This window comes from Megalopta genalis, chromosome 18, assembly GCF_051020955.1.
Source record: "Megalopta genalis isolate 19385.01 chromosome 18, iyMegGena1_principal, whole genome shotgun sequence".
Taxonomy (NCBI): Eukaryota; Metazoa; Arthropoda; class Insecta; order Hymenoptera; family Halictidae; genus Megalopta; species Megalopta genalis.
In genome coordinates this window covers 416,209-433,624 of record NC_135030.1, presented here as the reverse complement: position 1 = coordinate 433,624, position 17,416 = coordinate 416,209, and the positions used below count along the sequence as shown (strand labels likewise).

The 17,416-nt window shown below is 39.5% G+C and overlaps 1 protein-coding gene across 1 annotated transcript in view; it reads left to right on the top strand.

Moving 5' to 3' along the window:
• The window catches only part of LOC117228494 (teiresias), a gene marked incomplete at its 3' end in the record, with an annotated part of 602,901 nt that overhangs the window by 198,971 nt on the left and 386,514 nt on the right, over positions 1–17,416 (top strand). The window contains exon 3 of the mRNA XM_076527291.1: positions 9,630–9,671. Coding sequence (XP_076383406.1) covers positions 9,630–9,671 — 42 coding nt within the window. The remainder of the gene's footprint in view (positions 1–9,629; positions 9,672–17,416) is intronic.

Below are 17,416 nucleotides of genomic sequence, written 5' to 3'. Positions count from 1 at the left end.
CACCGTATCGATTCGCGTCTCTGAAACCTTTTGTTCACGTGAAATTGAATACAATCGTATTTCCGATCGAGCCACGCACAAATCCACGTACGCTTCTGACGTTATTTTCTTCGATATTAGATCAAGCGAAAAGCAATCCATATTTTTATCTACTCTAAATTCGAGATACATAGGGAAAGGAGATTTTATGAAAAGACAATATTGTTCGAAGGCGCGGAGGAACCATCGTGGTCTCTAGATAATTTTTTATCCGGAGTACTATGCATTTTCTTTCTCTAATTGTATATCACTTCTTTATGTATATTCTGAATATTATATATAATCTGAATATAATCTGAATATATATACTATATATAGTATATATATGAATATACTATATATACTATATATATATATCTGAATATATATACTATATAGTATACTATAGTATACTATATAGTATATTCATATATATACTATATAGTATATTCATATATATACTATATATATATATATCTGAATATATATATATTATAAAATGGATTATCAGAGATAAGAAATTAAGTGATTTATTAAATTTTTGTTATAACTTCTTAATAGAGCTTTATTAAGAAGTAATAACAAAAATTTAATAAATCACTTGAATTCTTATCTCTGATAATCCATTTTATAATTACCAACAACCCCACTCAACCCCAATTAATTTATTACTAAAACTAGTAATTTAATTAAAATTTATAATAAAATTAAAATACATAAGATTTCAAATTTTCACAATTTTTTTTATTCATTTATGATTTCTTTCCCCATGATAAAATCATTACTATAAAACTCAATTTAAATCAGTCAAAAATCTAAAACTATAGTTAATTACAACCACAAATTTAATAAATCACTTAACAACACCAACAACCCCACTCAACCCCAATGAATTTATTACTAAAACTAATAATTTCATTAAAATTCCTAATAAAATTAAAATACATCAGATTACACAAATTGTCCAAAGTCAAATTGTCTTACTTAAGACGAATAACTTAGCCCCGCCCGAACACAGTATTCCCAAACAGACGTTGAAGAACCAATTCGGATCAAACTCTCGGTCTCTTTTGGTCCATCAATCGTTTCCCCCCGAAGAGCTATTGTTTAAAAAAGAAGAAAAAGGAAGCTCGGTCTCAGGTATCAGCAGTCAAGAAACCAGTTCACCCCATTCCCTATCGCCGACGAGGGTTCCACCCGGTCGTTCGTCCTACGACGGAGACGAGGTTAAGTTAGGTGTGATCTCTTATCGGCAGCCGTGGAGTAGTGAGTCTACCCACGTTCCTCTTATCTTTCTCGCTTCCCGGCTCTCTCCTCCCCGTCGAACTTGCAGCCCACCAACACACACGCGCGATACATATTGTCGTTCCGATCTAAGAACCTGCCAGCGAGCTGCACTTACCCATAGAAGTGGCAACCCATCGACTGTCGTCATGTGTGTCCTCGATGGCGGAGGGTTCGTCCGTTTTTCCTAGCAGTTCCGTTACCGAATCGTGTCGTACCCGGCGACTTTTATGGGCCCGGAACTTATGCTTTTTATCGCCGATCGACCGACCGCCGTTAAGAAGTCCCGTCCGAAAGACATTGTTTTATTATAACAATCGCTTTATGGCGTTCCCGAGATACGCGCCCTTGATAAACCGTGCGCGGACGATTAGTTCCCTCGGTGCGATTCTACAGTATTAACCCTTTGCACTCCGAACCATTCTGGACGTTGGCTACCAGCTACTCGGCGCCACTTTTCGGCAGAAACGGGCATTTACAGACCCTCGTATTATTTAGTATGCTTTTGGAACTAACTAACATATTATAATGTATTGGAAATGGGTAGATAAATAAAAGTAAAACGCAGTGAATTAAACTTATCCCTTTTAGTTTATTAATTCGATGTACGAGGAAGGACCGTCTTTACTCTCCTGATTGCTCCAGGAGACTGAAGACTATTCACAAAGACGAAACCAAAAACGTCACCTAAAGACAAAGAGCACTCTGTTCTATATACATATGAAATCATTGTTTATCTAATGGTACTCTGGCGAGACTCTCGGCGTCGATTCGTTTTTGTAACTTATATGCTAGAAGGGAAAACTTCTGAGTATTCAAAAGAGAGAAAATAATCCAATATAATGATATTGGACTTATATGAATTTGGCTGAAATCGAGAAATTTGCGAAAAGATCAATATTTTATTTTTTATAATTTTGTTATCGTTTGTTTTATAATTTTGTTTTGTTGTTGCAATCGCTGTCTATGCGAACTCTTTCTCTCGTCGCCTTGTTGCTTGGACGATATCGTTATCACTGCTATCGAAACGATAGACTGACTGTAGAAGAAAACCTTCTACAGTTAGTCTTTCTAACATATCTGTATAAACGTCTATCCGGAGCTCATCTTCGCTACTACTTGTGTCACGAGACTCATTTGTGTTTGAACGTTTTGCCATTGTTCTAATAAAAAATATGAATAATTACATAGGTTGAAAATTTCTAATTGTTATTACTGACTCACAAGATGATATTTACCAAAAAAACTTTTACCAAACAATTTATTTACCAAGAGACGAATCGCTTTTCCGATTTTCTCACTCGTCAGATCTATCTATACCGCTCGACGCTTCGAACCAGACCGAGTTCAGCTTTGAAAATCTTTCCCTCCAGATTTTATGATTATAAATCTCACTATACAGGGGTATCCCTTTGCACTCGAATGGTGACTCCAAGGCACCGCTGAAAAATTGTTACATCACGTTCCAAGATAATATTTATATTATCAAAGCGTAGATATAAAATGATTGTTCAAAGTCTAACCGTTGTACGAGCGACGAGACTCAATTTCATATGCACAAAATACACTTTGTCGCGTAAAATGGAAATACCATAGATGTATGAAATACCATAAATCGGAAAAATTAAATTTCGATTTACGGTTAAAATGGCTTCGAGCCTTTGACAAATTATCACAAAGAAAAAATGTCCTTTTTATGAGGTTACATCGAAATGAACGTGGAAATACATTCTTTACAATCTGTATAATCACAGTTTAAAACATAAATTTTGAAAAGTAAAAGACCAACTTTAATCCGAGTTATGCTTTTCATACACTTTTACGCGAGCGTTTATTTTTTCCTTAATTGTTGTACACGAGGACGGCAGAAATTGATCCACAATGTCCATGTAATATCGGAAGCGAAAATATTAATTGTGGTTGCAACGTATAATTACAGCAGGAAGTTAATTAGTTAACTATCTAACCAGCGATCGACCAACCCGGGTCAGTCCTGACCCATATTAGAACCGTTCAGCGTGACCAATACGCTGAACGCCACGTCACCGCTTTTGCGCCGCGCTGTCAGAAACATGAGTGAATAATAACTAAACTCTCTACGGGTGTTGTGCATTTACAGCAAAATTGAATAGTCGCAATGAAAAATAACAGAAACATTGCAAAAATTGAAAAATGTCAATGTATAATTTTCAATTATTAAAGAAAAAAACACTTTCTATTTATCTTCTGTTTCTCGTGATTGATGCAGGCAATTTTTATTTTGCACAAAAATCAGCGATCTAATAATAACCCAGCTTAATTAACTGTGAAAATATAAGCACTGTTACTGTTAAGTTTCGAAACGTTAATCACTGAACTAAATGTCCGATTATGAGAGATAGTTATTTTCTAAAATAAAACCTAGAACGTGGATATAAAGCAAAATAGTGAAATATTTCGAAAAATATGCATTACTGGTAAATAATATGGAGTACTAAATATGGAATACTGGTCAATCGTTTTTTCGTCAATCACAACAGTAATCCTGTCTGCCACAATTCTTTCTCTTCTTGTGCGCAAGCAATTACCGATTTATTAACGCTAACTGCTATTTCAGCAAATTTCTGCATTTGGTATTTTTGTGTTCATTCGGTGAAAAATTTCGAGATTTACTCCACGTTTTTGTTCAGCAGACATAATCGAAAAACATGTTATGCACAGGGTTTAATGTTTCTGCACCAAAAAAACTGTCAACCGAATCAGTGAGGCAGTTTGAATATTTATCAATCTGAATCTGAATATTTATTATGTAAAAGAACTGACGTGCGCGTAAAATATAATACAAATAAATTAATCGCTTTTAACTCGCAATGTTAACAAATTAAAAATACAGTGACGAGTAATACATACGTATTACTATAATATAATTATAGATAATTATTTAAACTTATCCAAAAACATTTCTCGAATACAGAAAATGAATCGATGTGTTAGGATAACATATCAAATACCCAAGTGTTGAAGACTTTCTACATTATGTACCAACCATGTACGTGCACATGTACATGCACTCGCTACACGTGTATTTACACATGTTTTGAAATACACGAATTTTGGTACACGTGCACTGGAATACTGGGCACGCGGTCAATGTGCAAAGCACGTTCAAAACCATGGTCTCTAATTCCACCTAATAATCCGACTTGTGTGTAAAGAATTTTGAAACATTTGTCAGAATCGGTACAGCGCGCAGATATCGTCTGCAAGGCTCACGAATAAAAAAATTGCAAGAATCAACAGGAGAAAATATTGGGTTGGCAACTAAGTAATTGCCGATTTCAGTTACAGATGTCTCTCGCTCCCATTGTTATGATATCCGTAAATGTTATATTATAAAATTATTATTATTATTATTATTATGTTATTTTTTATTATCCGTGAATGTTAGCAACTGGACAAATTGAATGCAGCGGTCAAGGAAAAGCGACCAGAATTGGTCGATCGTAAAGGTGTCATTTTCCAGCAGGACAATGCTAGGCCGCACACGTCTTTGTCCACTCGGCAAAAATTGATGGATATTGCTTGGGAATTGATGTTACACCCACCATATAGCTCTGATCTCGCGCCATCGGATTACCACTTATTTCGATCCCTGGACAACTCCCTTCGTGGTAAAACTTTTAATGACGATGACGCTGTAAAATCCCACTTAACTCAGTTTTTGGCCGAAAAGGATCAGACTTTCTACGAGCGTGGAACTTTCAAGTTGTCAGAGAGATGGCGAAAGGTCATCGAACAAAATGGAAAATACATTACAGATTAAACCTCGTTCCAAGTGAAAAGAAATTTTTTATTTCTTCGAACAAATCGGCAATTACTTAGTTGCCAACCCAATAGAATACGACAAATTTGGACATCGATGATGTTAACCAATTTGATTAATAGGCCGGAATAAACCATACAACACAGAATAAACCATAGGTCAGAATAAAAACCGATACAAAACGCATTCTTTACACTTTCTCACGTTGGCTCACAGATAAAAAAGTTAAAGAACAAGAATCCTTAATTTTTTGTCGTCATTCCAAGCATAGTAGCAAAATTAAAAAGAAGATATTTTAGTCGTCGAATTTTCAAGTTGTCAGAGAGATGGCGAAAGGTCACCGAACAAAATGGAAAATACATTACAGATTAAACCTCGTTCCAAGTGAAAAGAAATTTTTTATTTCTTCGAACAAATCGGCAATTACTTAGTCTCAGCCCAATAGAGGGCTGGGTCCTTGCGCATCGATCAAAAGGCAATTGCGAGACTATGAAGAGTGCATTGAGTGATTTCGCGTAAGTAGCAAGGCCGAAGCGGTTCCGCGGCGATGACTAATGCCCGGAAGGCAATTTTCCCGGAGCGTCGATCTATTTTGCAATCGGGATAACGGCCTAAGCAACGCTTATCCCGGCTGCTCGCCGGGATTTCAGAATTTATGACCGCGCTCGTTAATCTATCCCCGCTCGCGAAACTTCTGACGAGCACTCGTTGCTACTGTAAACAGAATTAAGAGCGGGTAAAGTTTCTCCTATCCGGGCGCGCAAAAAGGAATATCCACGTCATCGAGCCGCTTCGTTAAACAAACTGCCGGGCGGAAGGCTGTTTTTCCCGGTTTTTCGAGGCTCGCCGCGCAAAGCGGAGAGGGCGTGGACGAGTACTACTGAAAATGCGAACGGAACCCGGAATCGGGATCTGCTTTCTGTATCACTCCGGGAAAACTCGTCGGAGAAACTTCCTAACACGAGCGTCCAATTTTATCTATAGATGGTCAACCACGAAAAGTGACTGCGACGGCAGGCATTAAATATCTACACACCGAAGAAATGCCTCTCTTAAAGATCGATGGAACTCGTCGAGAACGGCTTTCCCAGCAGATTTTAAAGGGACTTTTATGATCACTCAATTTTGACCTACAAATAACAGGGAAATATAAAATACTTTACATTTACGCGCCTTCTCATTGCATTTCTTGCTAGTTTTTTCATTTTTAACGGGTGGAGAAAAAATAATTGTTGCAAATGGTCGGACTGCTTCTTTTATCCTTCGAAATAGCTTAAATATATAATCAACCCTTGAATGCATGATTTTTTGTTTTGAACTTTAAAAAATCGTTCTTTATAGGAATGTAGTCATAGGTTACGTGAAAAATAAATAAAAAAATCTAGGTAATAATATTGAGTATTTATTTTGAAAAAAAGTTGTACGCAGACTTTTGGCAACGATATGCGTTTATTACTAAAATTATTGTAGACGTAAACGAATGGTCACGTATTTATATTATCTATTAGTATAGGAATTTTCACATTATTTATAAACGAAATGCAGCAAAGCAATTGCGATTCTTGTTGCGACACGAAGCAACCTTGCATTCGATGCACTCGGTCCGTGAAAATCCTTTGCAACCTGGAAGCTATCACCCACCGCATTCGAATGTCAAAAAACATACAACTTACTCGCCAAAAGCAATGTCAAGTCTTTTATTTCACACACGGTCTATCGTCTATTGTTATCAACGTGTGTTCGGAAACGCGCATACTCGGGTTTTCGAATAAAATTCAGTGGAACTGAAATGCAGACAGTTGGCAACAATATGCATTTAAGGGTTAACGAAAGTTATTACATCGAATATATGTTATTGCACAGCAATACTTTAACAATTCTGCGAATTGCGGCACTCGAAGCGTTCAAAACTTTCCTCGCAATGGTCGATCGCCCGTGTCCGTCACCGGGTCATCTCGCTAAACAAACTGGCGCACGGAAAGCTGTTTCCCTGATTTTTCGATGCACCGCCACATCCGCATCGCCGCGCGGATAGCACAGACGAGCGGTGAAAACGCGTGCACCCCCGAATCAGGATTTGCTTTCTATACCACTTCGAAAAACCCAGTGAACCGGACGAACGGCGAAGCGAAAGTTTTCGAACTCGATGCGTCCTGGCATCGCGGAGCCAAGAAACGAGATTGATATACCCTCGTTCCTATCCTCCCCGCCGCGGCGGTCCCTTCTTTTCTTTTTCTTCTTCTTCGCTTCCTTCCTCCTTTCTTCCCACTTTTCCTCTCCCGCTTTCTTTTCGCTTTCTTCCGTTTCAGTTTGGTTGCCGGCGGTCCCCCCGATCGGTCCCCCCTCGCGCAGCTTTTATCCCCGTGCACGCCGCGCCGCGTCCGATTTGTAATTCAGCGAGCACGGCGGGCTGGTATGCGGGGGTGTAAAGTTGACGTTGTGCTCAAAAAGTACCGTAGATAAAGTTTGAATGCGAAAGTTACGGGCCGCTTATACGGCCGGCGACGAGCGGCGCGCGAGGAGGCTGGGCCGCGCGGGAGCTCTGGGCGCTGGGATGCGGGCTCGCCGGGGATGGCGAAGATATAAAACCGGCGCACACGATGGGGATCTCTCCGGCCGATAGGGCTGTAAGTACGTTAACTTTACCGTTTATGTTCGACGAACGAGAAACACCGTGGATTCGAGTGAGAAAAGTCAGCTGGAACGGCTCGCCGCCCGACCTACCTACCCGGTGGAAACGCGATTTTTTACGATTCCTTTCTGCTGAGTCCGCCGCGCGGATTTTGCTTGATCGTCGACTCGGTTATTGCGCGAGACGTGCCGTCTGAAGGTCCCCGGTATCGCCGGTGTAATTGGCAAATTCGTTGCAACGATCTCTATGTACCTATATAGGGCGGCTGGCTTTCCAGCGCGACGCTGCAGTTACGTATAGTACACTGTGCACTTCTGCTGCAACTGCAAAAAATTCAATGGTCGAACTTCGCGCCGTATCGAACGCTCGAATGTTCGAACTGGTAGGGGAGACCCAGGTCGAAACTAACAAATTGACTATGGGCTACGCCTACGCGAGAACAATCGCGTTTACAGTACAACAATTTTGCGCCTGGCTTGCGTAGTCAGTTGTCTGACGTTGTTTAACACGTTCCGTGCCACGTGTACCATCGATGGTACACGCTTGCATGTTTACTTAGTGAACTGAACAAATTGTTTACAAGAAATTTAGAACCGAAGAATCAATTTCCACCGCAAGAATGGGCGTTGATAAGTTTTTGTTACGTTGTTATGTGTACGAGAATTAATAATTGCACGTAATACATCAAGTTTTAGTAAAATACCAAAGTGTGAAGATTCGAGTAAAAAAAGCTCGGCACGGAACGTGTTAAACACGTGAATATTCTCGGTTTTTTCGGCGTCTAATGTTTCACCCTTAAATGCGTATTGTCGCCAATTGTTTACGTTCCAGTTTCACTTAATTTTATTCGAAAACCTGAGTATGCGCGTTTCCGATACACACGTTGATAACTTTGTGCGAATCCTTTGATTAGGGCCTAATAAATAACCTGTATCTTTGAATTTATTGATTATCCAAGAATTGCTGTTCTACAATATTTTCGAGTGCTATATTATACTCAAGCTATATAATACAGTATAATTGCAGTATACCATTTGCCTGATTTCTCTCGTAAGTTGCTTTAATTTCCCCTTTTCATCTGCTCTTCCTGTTCGTTGCCCGGGCTTGGTTCTTCATTCTTTATTCATTTCCTCTATCCTTTGCTTCCTCTCCTATCTCGCGACGCACGGATTACTTTACTTCGTTGAATCTCTTCTATTTATATTTCCGAAGTCTTGGTTTCTGCTTGTCCTTTAATTAAAACGAACATCGGTCCTTCCGAAGTGATAAAAATTGAAAAGACTGATTCGTCTCTTAAATTCATTGTTTGAACTCGTACGTACTGTTTTTTAGCGTTTAATGAAAGCTAGTCGTACCGAAATGAGAAACTGTTTCGCAGCATTGTCGCAAATCCAATTAGTAGCAGACTTGGGGCATATTTAAAGACTTTCTCATCGACCTATTTTCCGCTCTAACTCTCCCTCTATTCGATGGGGGTGGGGGGGATCCACTTCAGTTAAATCGTCGACAAGAACGATCCTCTTTTTTACGGGCTCGTACTAATTATTTAAAAAAAACTGAGATTCGTTAAAACGGTAAGGTTTCGTATCAGCTTGCGCGAGGATCGATCGAGTACAGTTCTCCGAGTGCTCGCCAAGTTTTCCGGAAAATTTTTCAGCATTTCGGGAAATTAATTCCTCCGTTGCATTAGGCGCGGCGGCGAAACCGGGATCGAGGGAAGGGTGGTGGGCGGGAGGATCCGGGAAAGTCGGATGGCCTTCGAGGAGCTACAAAACTCCGCTGTACAAAATTCGAAAGTTTTGATTGCGTCTCTGTACCTTGTCCGGCGGAGATAATCATTTTTTTCTCCGTTTTATGATTCTTTGAAATGAAACAGTGAATTCCTTGTTTCAGGTTTGCGGCAGCGCTCCGGCCCCACAGATAGTCCAAAGAGTGGTAAGTTGCATACGCATAGACCGTAACGGTAGTAGACCATGATTATTAACACGTTCCGTGCCACGTGTACCATCGATGGTACACGCTTGCATGTTTACTTAGTGAACTGAACAAATTGTTTACAAGAAATTTAGAACCGAAGAATCAATTTCCACCGCAAGAATGGGCGTTGATAAGTTTTTGTTACGTTGTTATGTGTACGAGAATGAATAATTGCACGTAATACATCAAGTTTTAGTCAAATATCAAAGTGTGAAGATTCGAGTAAAAAAAGCTCGGCACGGAACGTGTTAATCCCTTGCCGTTCTTTGATGAGTCTGACTCGTGATGGGGATTTCTGGTAACAATGCGTTAAGTACGAACGTTGTTCCGTTCGTGCGAAACGGAATTCGATTTCTCATTTTTCGTCGTCGATATTTAAATATCCGTGCAAATGTAGATACGCAGTAAATATAAATTGTTTTTTCTTCTTCTAAGAAATTGATACGCGAAGAACTTTTTCAGTCTTTTTAAGTCCACTTTCCAGTCATTTTTGAATCGCGATATTCAATATTTTCACCGCGTTCGTCGTTTCGCCGTTGTTTCCATCAGCCGCTCACGTAATCACAATAATTATGACATTAAACGAGACTAAAATGATTCGCACGCCGACATAACACTTTATTTACCGGAAGTCTGTTAATAGGCTCTCCGATGACTGAGCTGTATATAAAAGAAACTCGATCATTCTTTTCCAACGCTAAACCTACTGAACTCTAAATGTAACTCTAATATATATTTATACATTATATAGATACATAATAACAATATAATAATGATATATATTTATTGATTAGATTTAATCGAACTTCGCACGATTTCAATAATAATATTCGCTCGAATAAAGAAGTCTACGACAAAATTTTTCATGGAAATATTTTTATTATTTCAACAGCTGTACGAGAAAAATCAGAAACCAGTCAGTCGTATCTGTCTTAATTAATAAGAGACGAAATACTTTGTCTCGAGTCTGAATGAAATTGCTGTCGGATTCTATCACTTTTTAAATGAAATTTTTAACTGTCGTGTTTTGATATTAAAATATCGTTATTATGAAACTGCTATTACATAAAGTGTTCATTACCTTAATTAATTACCTTAACTTGATTTGAAGAAGAAGAGAACCTTGCATTTGTTTAATAACAATTTCAATAACAATTGATTGCCGATTTACAAACTATAATTTCATTATAATTTCGTTTATTCGCAACACACAACTGTTACGATTAACTTAACACGTTCCGTGCCGAGCTTTTTTTACTCGAATCTTCACGCTTTGATATTTTACTAAAACTTCATGTATTACGTGCAATTATTAATTCTCGTACACATAACAACGCAACAAAAACTTATCAACGCCCATTCTTGCGGTGGAAATTGATTCTTCGGTTCTAGATTTCTTGTAAACAATTTGTTCAGTTCACTAAGTAAACATGCAAGCGTGTACCATCGATGGTACACGTGGCACGGAACGTGTTAAAGACATCGGCAACAAGATGATAATTGTTATCCAAGAATTTGTTTCATATCGATTGAAACAGTCGCTGGCTAGAAGTATTTTCGGAAACACTAAAAAAGTGAAGTAATCGATGAGAAGCGCGGCCGAGTGCCTGAAAGTCATCGAAACGATACGTTGTATCCTAAATCGTGCGAGCGTTATTTTAGCGGGTAATATTCTTGCCCGTCCGCGGTGCTCGTTCGCGGCACTCATTAGCGTAATTGACGTAAGCCTCTCGATTAACGAGGGCATTTTGTCGCTGCGGGAGACACGGAAAAATGAATGGGCCGCCAATAAATTTCGCCGGGAATGCCAGTGAAATAAAGATGTTAAAGCGCGACCGTCAGCCTCCATAAATCGTTGACTCGTTTTCACCGATACTTTAAACGAACGCGCGCGTGCCGCGCGCGCGACGAGGGGGACGGACAAGATACGGCACATTATGCTCCTCATTACATGAGAAATTTAAATAACCACGTACGGAATGGAGACATAAATCGAACGCAAGTGACTGCTGTATCTACGCCATAAGGTACAGCGATTGTTGGCCCACTCGTTGGTCATTCATTCGAATTAAATTCTGTCTGTTTGTTCATTCATATCAGTGAAGATTCCATATGCCGAAGTAAACGAGTTATATATTCATATCGGTGATTTTTCCCGGTGTTTTTACGATGTATCGTTTAAGAATAAAACATTTTATAAATAAGTATTATGTTTTGGCAGCGAACGCATTTATCGGACGCTTATGAAACGCAAAACCGATGCAACATATTTCAGTTCATTTTCAAACGTTACGATTTGCCCCGATAAAACATTCAATTAATTTAATCTTATCAGTTTTTACCAAATTATTGGAATTATTATGATTTCAGAGCTCGTAAATATTCGATATTTTACGTGTAACGTATCGGTTCTTTCCATCAGTAATTTAAAATTGTTTTATTCAATATATTTCTTAAAAAGGTGTTCAAATCGTACTGAACACCATTTTCGTTATTACAAACAGATTTTTGTTTCGCGCTAACACGGATCAAAGATTTGTGATTGGGTATTAACCCTTAAATGCATGATTTTTTGTTTTGAATTTTAAAAAATCGTTTTTTATAGGAATGTAGTCGTAGGTTACGTAAAAAATACATAAAAGAATCTAGGTAATAATATTGGGTATTTATTTTGAAAAAAAGTTGTATGTAGACTTTTGGCAACGATATGCGTTTATTACTAAAATTATTGTAGACGTAAACAAATGGTCACGTATTTATATTATCTATTAGTATAGGAATTTTCACATTATTTATAAATGAAATGCGGCAAAGCAATTGCGATTTTTGTTGCGACACGAAGCAACCTTGCATTCGATGCACTCGGTCCGTGAAAATCCTTTGCAACATGGAAGCTATCACCCACCGCATTCAAATGTCAAAAAACATACAACTTACTCGCCAAAAGTAATGTCAAGTCTTTTATTTCACACACGGTCTATCGTCTATTGTTATCAACGTGTGTTCGGAAACGCGCATACTCAGGTTTTTGAATAAAATTAAGTGGAACTGAAATGCAGACAATTGGCAACAATATGCATTTAAGGGTTAAACTGCGTGATTGTCATTTGCCAATCAACGGAATATACATGAAACAGAAGTCAATGAGTGAAATCGATTTTTTCAGCTCGAAACGATTAAACAGATTACACGAGTTTAGTGCACGTCGTCGAGTAGAATCGAATTTCAGCATTCACGTAATGAAATTTGAGTACTGCGCTCTTTTTGGAGTGCTTCGTGCCACAGCTTTATTGGTTTTCATTTCTGTATCGTATTGCTAGAATGAACTTCATCTCCGGATTACGTGGAATTATTCTTTAATTTGGTGGTTTATTTATTATTTATATATATATCTGAAATACGAAATTACTTTTCGAGAAAATACTGATTTCCCATTGTTTAGCCAAACAGTGAATACATAATACCGAACAAATCTATTCAGGCACCTTTCAATACACAATAATTTTCTTAAAACTGGGATGAATGACTTGAAATTCTTTTAAATAATAGAAGACGACGACTAAAGTATCTTTTTTTTGATTTTGTTATTACTTGGAATGACGACAAGAAATTCAGAATTCTTGTTCTTTAACTTTTTCTATCTGTGAGCCAACGTGAGGAAATGTAAAAAATGCGTTTTCTATCGGTTTTTATTCTGACCTATGGTTTATTCTGTGTTGTATGGTTTATTCCGACCTATTAACCATATTATATATATTATAATATTCCATATATATATTATAATATTCCATATATATATATTATAATATTCCATATATATATTATAATATTCCATATTCCAGTTCAGCTTAGAAACAAAAACAGAAAATTTAGAAAGATGAGATACGATTATTCGAGCTTTGCGACTGGTTTTCACTGTTGTCGACAATGGGCAACTGTACAAATATGCCGCGAAGCTCGAACAATTACATCTCCTCTTCCCAAATTATTCATTTTCGTTTCCAGGCTGAGCGTCAATTAGGGAGAATTTATTGTGTATCGATATTTCATCGTGAACGAATTATTTGGACGGGCTGTATCTCCGTGACGCCTGGTGAATTTCTGTGCCGGCAACCGGGCACTGGTTCAGGAAGTAATGTATTCCGTTAGCAGTCAGTCGGTGATAAAACCACGATGAAAGCATCTTTTTTCCCGTCCGGCCCGGCCCGGCCCGGCCGTAGGTACAGACGTTCCTATCAAAAGGTTCGGGCAACGTCAGCCGAGGCTCGCTTTCGGGCACCAACGCACGCGAAAGTTAAATTGCTTCGGTCCCGACCGTCATCGGTGGAATTTTTGGTCCTGTTCCCACGAACCGGATTTGTAGTTGGTCGGCCGATTCGCGTATTCGCTACCCGTCCCGTGGATTCTTTGGGTCGGCAGTCCTAGCTCGTTTAAAGAGGATCAATCTAATTGCACGTCGGATGCCTTTCGCAACTGCACGGAAATGGACACGAAATGACGAAAGCTAGCCAGTAGAGATTCGCCGGTTGGCAAGTCGAAGACGAAAGTTTGATTAAGTTTGTTCGTGCAGCGTCGATTTTAACGGGCCCGATTGAATTGCAATAGCGAAGACTGCGGTCGAAAGTAACATAGCAAATCGCTTAGGAATCACTGCAATTTTTACATTTATTATGCAAAACAATTCCTCTTTGTTTTAGCATAAATATATGTCCGTTTCCACCTTGTCTACGAGATCTAGCAAATTACGTTTTTCTTTTTTTCATTTTATATCTGATTACTAGACTGCGGATTTTATGCACTTACGACGATAACGAATAGATCAAATACAAAACAGCGAGAACATTTAAGGAATACAGAAATACTATTGTGTCAACTTAATAAAATAATTAACCCTTTGCACTCGAAGCTATTTCAACTGTAAATGTAAAATAATTTTTCTGACTTATAGTATTTCCATTTTGCACGACAAAGTGCATTTTGTGCATGCGAAATTCAGTCTTGCGACTTACGCAACGGTTACACTTTTAACAATTGTTAATGTGGAAATGATCTTAGAACGTGATATAACAAATTTTAGCGGCGCCTCAGAGTCACCAGTCGAGCGCAAAGGGTTAAAGGAAGAAATATAAAGTCTATGTAGCTTCTGTATCTTATAAATAATGCAGACAGTTTTATCTTGCATAAAAATCCGCGATGATGATTGCAAATCATTGAATGCATGAAGACACCAGTTCATTGAGGTGCTCTTTCAATGCACCCTGGCGTTCATCGAGTTTGTTGAAACGCTTCATGAACGAACGAATCCTATAAAAAGTGTGAGATACTGTTTCTAAACGGTGGGTCAGGATAATATTACCTTTGCTTGCCGGACTATTGTCTGCGACACAAAATTCGCTGTATCCCGTGGATAAGGTGGAATAGGACCTAGGTTGTCAAGGTTTGGCTCCGAGATTCCAGATTGGTAGAGTAGAAGCGGGTAGTATGGTAGGGGACGATCCTCGCAACTTCACCTCGTGCGATGGAGTCGGAGTCGCTCGGTGACACTCGACCAGCTAAAGGGTGTCTCTATTGTATTTTCGGTTCGTTGCTCTGTTCACATCGCATCGAACCGCGTCGAAATGCCATAGAATAGGGACACCCTTACCACCTGCTCGCACTCTAACCAATCTGAAATTTCGCACTCGACCTGGCAAACAGGAATACGACATACAGTAAGTTCTCTCTAATTGACGCTCGGATTGCGCACGAAAGTAGACAAGTTGGGAAGAGGAGATACGATTATCAGAGCCTTGCGGCTCGTTTTTATGTTAGATCTGCCGGAGAGGTCTGTCCGTTTTTGAATTGAAATATAACACAATTTTCATCTCATTTTTCTTTTTCGGTTAATTCATTCGTACGCCATCTTGCGATAAAAATCGTGCTTTGCATTATTAACGAAATTGTCTCATTCTTTCGCAGCTAATTTGCAAAATCGTTATTTATCTCAGTTTTAAGGTAATTGGTAACCACGGAGCTGAAAGTTACGTGACCAATTTTCGTCGAATCGTAGCATGTGGCCTCGGAATTGTTTTCGAATCGTGTCACGTGGCCTCCGAATTGCCTTCAAATCGTGTCATGTGGCCTCGGAATTGTTTTCGAAGCTTGTCATGTGGCCTCCAAATTGCTTTTGAATCGTGTCATGTGGCCTCCGAATTTCCTTCAAATCGTGTCGTGTGGCCTCGGAATTGTTTTCGAATCGTGTCATGTGGCCTCGGAATTGTTTTCGAATCGTGTCGTGTGGCCCCGGAATTGTTTTCGAAGCGTGTCACGTGGCCTCCGAATTGCCTTCGAACCGTGGCATATGGCCTCCGAATTATTTTCAAATCGTGGCAAAAAAATTAAAAATTAAAAAATTAAGTCATCGTTTTTATTCTAGCATTACTATGTATTCATATTAATGTACACCAGCATGCTGACCGCTGGCTTTTTTTGCCGACTGCCCCGAGTTTCTATAAAAACGAGCCGCGAGGCACGAAGAATCGCGACTTAGTATTCTCAGAATTGCCGGTTTCAATTCCGACCTCCGAACATTTCTGGAAGAAATTGAGCCGTTTATTTTGAAAGTGGCATCAGTCACTTCACCGTAATGAAAAGTGGTGATTTTTTAATGTTTATACGAAATTATTTATGCCGAGAAAAATATCAGTATCCTGAGATAAAAAATACAAGTAAATCTCGAAAGTTAGCATCCATACTTTTAAACGTGTTCAAACGCAAACCCTTGAATATATCGTCATAAAAACAAAGTGACTTATGCCACTTTCAAAATGAACGGCTCAAATGTGTAGAGTCTCGAGAAAATTGGCGACCTCGTGATCTTGCGCTCTCCACGCAAGAAGATCCTAGTTTCCCCCGAGCAGCTGGCGGAATTTATTGATCTTGATTGACTAACTAGCTCGCAGGATTGGGAACTGCATCGCGTACGGTCACGATGAATCATCCATCAAGGACATACGTAGGTGGTTAACATTTGAATTTGACGCTCGTATCTAATTCTGTTTAGCGGGACTGATCGTGATACGGGGGTCGGCGGTGCATCTCGTGCGGCGAAAGTTTAAATTATCCTGTCCGCCGAGAGGAAGCATCCTCCTCGGGGGAAACGACTCGGATTGGTCGAGTCTGATTAGTTCGTCGGTCCCTGGCTCGTTTTATCCTCTCTCTTCTGCCGTCCTCCTTTCCACGGTTTGGTAACTACCGCGCTGCTACAGAAGCTGAAAACGCCGGCCAAGGTGTTGCCAATGGCTTCCCTTTCGGCCGGGCTAACCAGAAACTGCGAAAACCAAGGGTCACCCATCTCCGATTCTCTTTCCAATCTCTTTCCATCGGTTCCTCCGGCCGTACCCCCCAGCCCATTCGTTCTCTCCGAAGAAGCTAGCTAGTTACTTCGCGGTTCTCCCACCCATATTGCTTAGCCGTTCGCCGTTTAATCAGACTTCTCTTGATGAACCGGTCTCCTCTGGTTGTTTCCCGCGGAGATCCAAGACAATTTTAGTAAACCGCCCCACCTCCCCCCTCTGGCTGCGCCACGAAACTGCCTTATAGATATTCCCTCGTCGAATGGCTCCTAGGGACAGTGCGCTCGCTTTAATTAATTCGACGCGCCGGTTACCGTCCCGTTTAATATCCTAACCTGTTCATTAAACATTCCATGGTGATTCGTTAAT